The following is an 8,067-nucleotide window of genomic DNA, read 5'->3' on the forward strand; positions in this document are numbered from 1 at the left end:
GGTCTCCCTTGAGCCTTCTCTTCTCCAAGCTAAACAACCCCAGCTTCCTCAGCTGCTTCCTCATAAAACTTGTTCTCTAGACCTTTCACCAGCTTCACTGCCCTTCTTTGGACACACTCCAGTACTTCAATGTCCTTCTTGTAGTGATGTTATTTAAAAAAAAAAATAATAACAATACCTAAGTCCTTCAGCTCCTCATCTTTGGGTGTGTGTTTCAGTTAAATTTTGTGCTTTGCTATGTTATATTCAGCTGCTGTTGTCCTTGTATTGTAGAGTTTCAACTAGAGCAGTCAGGTGCATCCATTTGTTTGAGGGAACTCAGTGAAGGCTGCAGTACTGAGCAAGTGTCCATGCCTTGTGTAAAGGCGAAACCCTTCAAGTAAGGTGTAGTACTAGTAACTTCAGCCATGTCAACAACAATTTTCTCCCTGATTTCCAGACTCTGTGGAGTTTGGCTATAATATTCTTCCTCACTTCCTGCTTCAGCTGTTACACAGTTTGCACCTGTACTGAGATACTATTGTGAACATCTAGAGGACTAGGTTTGTTATTTTCATTGAATTTTGCTGGTAGTTGTGCCAAAAGAAATCTGGGCTTCATATAGTTTGTAAGTTTACGTATCCTATGCTTTCAGATAGATCCCAGTAAATACCCAATGTGTAAGTATTTTATAAATAAAGCTCTTCCAAAATTTTTCCTGCATTATCACAAGTTTTCCAGCATTTGTCACTTCCTTCCTTAATTAATGATTTCTTGTTATCAGTTGCCTACATACAGTTGTAATATGTCAAACCTTAAGCATTTTAGTAGGTGTTTGGCTGGAGATTTAAAAGAAGTAAGTTCTGGTTATGTGTTATGCTCAAACAAATAAAGATTGAGGAAGGATCAGATTTCAGAGTTGTTGGTATTTGTAGTGATCTTTAACGGCTATATAATGTCTGGGAAATGGGAGGTCTAGGGTGGATTTCTTTTTTTATTTTTTCATTTAAACAATTCATTTACTATCTTACATGCATGCTTAGTGCTCTGTTTGAGTAGTGGGGAAGGATCCTTTGTGCTTGTAACATATGCAATGACATTTTTTATGCTTTTTTCCCCTTAAATTTATGCTGTTAATGGTTCAAAAAAGGCAATTATTCATAGATAGCCTATTGTTTTAGGATCAATAACTCTTTCTCATTTTTGAAAACAAAGAGTTTGGAAGCAGTCTGTTTTTATAAGTAAAGGGCTGTCCAGCTTGCATCAGAGCCTGGGAAAATAAGGACAAGCAGTGATGTCAGCTGAATAGGATATGGCCTTTCTTCACACCGTATCCTCTAGATCTCATGGAAATCCAACTAAGCGGCTTGGAGCCAAGACAAAAATTGTTCTTGTTAGCGTACTGCAGTTGAAGCTCATAGGGCAAAGCAGCTCTAATCACAGTTCTGTAATTGATGTATATCACACAAGGATTACCAAGCAGGGAAGTGGTGGTTAGAGCAGGCTACAGATATGCCAACTTCTGATTACGTAAGAATATTTTAAGAAGCTATTCCGTCCTCTTCTGCTGTCTACCGCAACATTGAGACATGCAGACTTCCATGCAGTAGGAGCATGGACACATGCAAAGTGAAACTGAAGTGTAAACTTAAAACATCATCTTCAGTAACACTTTGTTTCACGCTGCAGCAGATTAGGGACATGCTAATTCTCATTAAGTTCATCAGCACTAATAAAGCTATGATATGGATGCCAAAGATGTGTTCCCAAGTAATTCCTGAATCTGGGAGAATTTTTCAGGCCAACGGGTTAGGGAGTGCTTTTCAGTCTTTTCTGTGAGATGTTTTGCAGACTGTGCACTTGACAGGAGGAAAAAAAAGGCAGAATTAGACTTAAAGCTCAGTTATATTCTGGCTCTGATTATAATAGCCCTACAGTGTAGGAAAATAATTGCCTGTCTGTAAGGCAGGCATACTGGGACATACTGAGACTTTGCTGTTTTGCTGGACTATCTGCTGTTTTCAGAAGCTCCTTCCATACATGTGCTAAATTTTTATCCTATTTGTTGTTGTTTGCACATTTTCTTAGAAGTTACTTGTAATGTGATTTCAGTGACATTCCATGGCAGTCTGCTATCTTACGTTTGTATCTAAGATCTGCAGTATTTCAATTCTGATGTTTCAAATTTATCACCTTCAAAAACTTTTTCATACCCCCTTGCCCTTTCACTGTGAGACACAATAAACAAGAACTCTCTTATCTCTGTTGTTTGCTTTGTATATGTTTAGCACATTCCTTGTTACTTGTCCATTAAGGTAAAAAGTCTTAAATTATCATCAGTTCCTTACAAGTTGAGAATTTTAAAAGTACTTAATCCTTTGTCCGCTGGTGTCCTAAACTAACCAATCTCAGTAAAGTATTGTATGTGTTTGTATGTAAGGGTGAGATGCATTTAGAAGCCACTTGTTGTGGACAAGAAACTTGTCTGATCATACTACTGAACCTTACAGAATATTATTCTTCATATGGCAAAATCTAGACTACAGCTATAGTAACCTATATTCAGTACTATAGTAGCAAAACTGGGGGAAGTTTGAAAATTCAGAGTAGGAATAAAGGCTAAGGAAAGCTTCTCCTTAGATAGCATGAGCAACTCAACATGAATGTGTCAGGGAGTTAATCCTAAAGATTGTCACTGACACACGAAACCAGCAAAGCCACATAAGGCACCATTGATCTGTGGAATTAATTGCTACTGTAAGATGTTAAAACCCAAATTTTGAGCTTATTAAAAAGAACAGCATCAAATTTTATGTGGATGCCAGAATATCCAGAGTAAAAAGTCAGGAAGGAATATGAAACCTCATGGTGCCAATATCATGGGGAAGTCTGTAAATTGTACTGGCAAGAAAATAAACTGAAAAACTTATCTTCATGACGCAAGGAAAAAATCCTGCACTCCAATTTTTACATCGTAGGTGGACATGAATCTAGAACTTCGCTGTAGTAAACTAATCTTGTCTTTGCTGTTTCAGGTCCCACCGAAGTCCATCAGACACGTTAGCTTTCAGGATGAAGATGAAATCGTAAGAATAAACCCTCGTGATATTTTGATACGTCGTTATGCAGACTACAGGCATCCTGACATGTGGAAGAACGACCTGGAGAGGGATGATGCAGACTCAAATATACCATTTTCTAAATCAGACAGTAAAAAATCTGACTATTTATACCCATGTGGGGATGGAACTAAGCTGAATTCCCTGAAAGACTCAAAGAGTTCTGTGGTATTTAAAACTCAGCCTTCCTCATCAAAATTTAAAAACTCGAAAAGAAGAAAAGAGGATGGTGAGCGCTCCCGCTGTATATACTGCCAGGAAAGGTTTAATCATGAAGATAACGGCAGAGGAAAATGTCAAGATGCTCCAGATCCTATTAAAAGATGTATCTACCAAGTTAGTTGCATGCTTTGCGCAGAGAGCATGCTGTATCACTGCATGTCAGACTCTGAAGGAGATTTCTCTGATCCTTGCTCATGTGACACTAGTGATGACAAGTTCTGCTTACGCTGGTTAGCACTGGTAGCGCTGTCATTCATTGCTCCGTGTATGTGCTGCTACCTCCCCTTGAGAGCATGCCATCACTGCGGTGAGGTATGTGGGTGCTGTGGAGGGAAGCATAAAGCTGCAGGATGAATCAGTCTTGTGCCAAACAGAGCTGAAAATCTTTGTTTCCAGGAAGCATCTAACTTGGATTTGTAGAAGCTTTTTGGCAAGCTGAAGGGAGTCTTCTTTCATGTAAGAGATGCTTGATGTGGAAGAAGCAAGGAGACTTGTCAGACCTTGGCATTTTACAAGTGCTAGCCATGCCTATTTCCTTTAAGCGCGTGGCATTTGTTGCAAGTTGTGAAGGAGATTTTGCAAAGGAAAGCCTGTTCTTATTATTGGCTATAAAATGAGTATATAAACTATGATTATACTAAAAGGGATTAACTTTTGCCACTTTGTACATTCATGGTTTAGGTGAGGGGGCTCTTTTAAAAGGATTAAAACTTACCTGAGGGGAAATTTTAACTAAAAGTGCACTAGTGACAGTTGATTAAAGATTAAGAAAAGTTAATACTCAGCAAATGAGAAATGAAACCGATTTTAAGTGCAACTAAATCACTTATTAATAGTTTTTTGGAAGCGACTTTATGTATAAATAACAAATGTTTATATTTAACTAAATGTGTAAGGTACGAATTATTACATGTTATACTTCCCTTCCCTCTGATCTAGTAGGTATGGACCATATCTACTGTCACATTCCATGGTAGTATTTTAAATATTTAATTAGTTAATTTAGTTGCATTTTTATTCCAGATGGACAAATCGATATTTTCAGTCCTGTTTCCCTTCAGCTACAGTTTGTGTTGAGTTGTATCCATACGTTCTGATAATCTAAAAACCTCTAAAATATTAATTATTCTAGTCTTGAGTGACCAATATTTTTTGTTAAGCACAGATGTAATTGTCTAAAATGTTCTTGTTAGAACATAACATTTATTTTTATATATAAATGACTTTGATTTCAACATAATAGCAAAAAGGAAGTTGTTTCTGTTGCTCAACCAGCAAGTTGTTTTCTTTTGGGGTGTCCTCCAAAAATACTTTTATTACATATACAGATGTTCATTAAGCAAAAGGTACATTAAGACAGTTGTAACGAGTTGTCATCAGTGTTCTTGTTTATCCTTCTGTTAAACTAGGATCCTGTTCAGCTGTTTATCAAGTACTATGATTAAAACAAGATTAATAACAAAATTGAAATTGTTTTCATTATTTTGAACTGCAACTTTTTCTTACTTGAACAAAACTACTGTTTATTTGAACAACAACAAAAGACAACAGAAGACTTGAGAAATAAATTACAGCCCAGGCAAAAATGGAGTGAACTTAATTGAAATTGGAGGGAGGCTGGGGAGTGGGAAGGGGGTGAGAGAGTGTGTGTGCGCGTGCACGTGTGTGTATGCACATGTGATATTGTGCACGACATTTGTTATGGCTTTGTATTTACTATTTAACTTTCAAATAAGAATTAACCAATTAACCCTTAGAGATTTTTTAAGAACATTTCGTGTTTTGCTGTCATGAAGTAAGAAACAGTTACTTCTCATTGAAGATATGTGAAACACTAAAAATCATTCATTAGGGAAAGTGCCTATTTGCTATCATGGCAGGAGTGGGCAGGTTGTCCTCAGAGTACCCTTCTTGTTAAATTCCAAAAAAAAAAAAAAAAAGATTCACATGACTAACTTTTCTCACTTCCTATGCATTTTCAGTATATTTTCTGTAGCTTTTTGTTCTGCATGTATCAGTGCCCTGAATTTTCCTTTGTAGCCCAGAAGTAAAAGAAGCAAGTGTATATCATCTGTCTGTAAGATACTTTTTAAAAGAAAACATTTATATTTATATTACAGCCTGAATCAACCACATTGTGTACATAGATCATCTCGAAGTATTATTTCACATTGAAAAGAAGAAACATATGTTGATAACTGTAGAAGTTACGAAAGAGCTTCTAGTTTTGTATTAAGATTGGATGAATTAAGTCCAAGAATATGACGCTGTAGCAGCAGTCTTGGTTTTTACTGTTTATATATTTGAAAGCTGCTACTCTGGTTGATTTTCATGCTTCACACATTTTCAGCTTAACTTGGTTGCCTGGAATAGACTGTTAACTTAAAAAAAAAAAAAAAAAGTGGTAATGTCTTTCTTGTGAATGAGGGAAATTGAATATTTGTAAGTGCTAGGTTCCTAACTCAAAGTGAAGAGAGGTATGAACAACCTAAGAAAAGAACTTGCTGGCTGTATATAGGTAAATGCTGTAGAATCCTATTCTGTATATAATTCAGAAAGAAATTAGTTTAACAATTTCCTCTGAGCACTATACAACATAGTGAAACTCCTGGTCCTGTACTGTATTTTATATGACATATATGCTTTAATATTTTTATTAGTGTGTGCATTAATATTTTCATCTTACATTTTTAACCACTTCGCTGCTAAAATGTTTTCATCTTTTGCCTTCCTCTTTAAAGGCTTGATCCATCTAAAAAAAAAAAAGTTAATGAAATGTCTTGTTCACTTTTCCGTCTTGTGACGGAATTTGCAGTCTGCTTTTTTTTTTAAGATCAGTGAAGAAAAGTGCAAAAATACAGCTACAGAAGGGTTGGTTTTAGAATGATGCACACATACTTCCTTCTTTTTCTGGTGTTAGGGATCTTATCCATGTTTGCAGGTGTGAGAAGGGTAATGAAAAGTGGACATACAGCAAACCCAGTCCAGAACTGGCTCTTAAATCCATGCATCTTTTGTTTTTGACAGCAAGTAAAATTTATTTTTCCTCTTATGAACTACTTTCTTAAACGTTTGGGAAAAGAGAACTGCCTTCCCCAACCCTTACTCCTCCCCTCTCCCTGGACATCAGAACTGTAGCTCGTCAGGCGTGTAGTAGCAGAGCATTGTGTTGCTTGGAAGGGAGACCTAAGCCTTGGGAAACCATCATTGCATATTAAGTCCCTCGCTTACTGCAAGCCTCGGTTACCATGAAAATTAAATATTTCCCCTTGAAAGGAAGTGAAGGAAGAAGTCAAATGACAGCGGCACTCGTGCACCATCTACTGGCGGAGAAACATTCAGGCTTTATCCAGGCACAAGCTCTGATTGCAAGGTAATTTAACAGGCTGTTGGTGCAGCACAACTTATTTTTGAGCTTATAACTATGAATTTACAAAATAGTATCCTGGAATCTTTCAGGGATTCGTTATTTCATCGTTCCTATTAAATTTTCTCTGAAACTTTACTGTTAGTGTTAATTGAAAGTAAAAATGATTTAATAATATGTCGTTAGGCTGTTGTAACTATTTTAAATCTATTACATAAGAGCCTAAAAATCAGGAATGAAACGAAAATTCTTTGGGTTCTGTCAGCAGATGTAAGAGTTTTACTTTCTCCTGGAGTTCTTTCCAGTAGCAAGTGAAGGCATATGGATATTCATGCAGAAGAAATCTGGCTTTTTGCTTTGTGATGTGAATTAAGTTTGAATATGCACAGGTGTGTCTGTGCACTTGCACATGCAATTCAGTAGTTATGAGGGTACACCTACAGCTGTGTGCAAGATTAAAGCAATATTCTGAAAATAATCTACAATTTCTATGGTAACCACTTAGTAAATAGCAGCAAATGATGGTATAAAACTCAGATGCCTTTCTAAAGCTTATGTAAGGGATGTTCTAGGCAGGCTTAACCAATTGCCTCTAAGGAAACAGGTGTTTTGAAGGATGTCTTAATTTTGCATGTTGGAATATAACATTCCCACTTCAGATGTGTTCTCTTTAGAATGGTCTGTTCATGTGTACCTGGAGGGTAATGTTCAACTCCCACGTAAATAATGCACAGGTTCAAATTAGACTTTAAATCTTTTCAGAGCTTGTGGCACAGTATGCAGCCAGTACAGTGATACATTCATCTTAATAAAACAAAAATCAAGGTGATGGCTGGCAACAAAATAATTTTTAAAAGATGCCTTATGGTACCCTTAGTCTAGCAGCTGCGTGGATAAAATTTCCATTTCCTTTGGTGCAGTGATGAATAGGAGGGGTGGGTTTGAGGGGTGAGGAAGCTTTGTTTCTGTTTCTTTTGTTTTTTTTTTTTTTTTTCTGAAAGCTTATCTTAATTGCAAACTTCATGATTAGTTCAAGAAATAAATGCATTTGATGGAGAAGAAGCCTTCATGATCAAAGCTGAGGTATAATCTGTACAGAATTTTTCTTTTTGCTTGGTGCCATTTGCTTTCCACCCTAATGACCTCAAAGTGCCTCATGTGTATATTGCTTCCATTAAACCTCAACTGCTATTTCTTTCTACTAAATGATGTACAATTTAGTTAACTCATCCCATAGGTGTTTCTTTTATGTACATGAATATAGCTTATTACTTTGAGTATATAATGTAAATATGCCTTTAAATTTGTAACTGGTTTGTTACATCATATCCTTGTAAGTTGACATAGCAGATAACACCATAAAAATTGTTTAAATGTTTT

General features: G+C 36.4%; 1 protein-coding gene across 2 annotated transcripts in view; it reads left to right on the plus strand.

Moving 5' to 3' along the window:
- The window catches only part of SPRED1 (sprouty related EVH1 domain containing 1), a 60,407-nt gene extending 52,726 nt beyond the window's left edge, over positions 1-7,681 (plus strand). For both annotated transcript variants that reach the window (XM_013174258.3, XM_066997611.1), the window contains exon 6: positions 3,015-7,681. In XM_013174258.3, the coding sequence (XP_013029712.2) occupies positions 3,015-3,674 (660 nt within the window). In that variant the 3' untranslated portion in view covers positions 3,675-7,681. The remainder of the gene's footprint in view (positions 1-3,014) is intronic.
- Positions 7,682-8,067: the final 386 nt, after the last annotated feature.

Source organism: Anser cygnoides, chromosome 5, assembly GCF_040182565.1.
Source record: "Anser cygnoides isolate HZ-2024a breed goose chromosome 5, Taihu_goose_T2T_genome, whole genome shotgun sequence".
NCBI classification, from domain to species: Eukaryota; Metazoa; Chordata; class Aves; order Anseriformes; family Anatidae; genus Anser; species Anser cygnoides.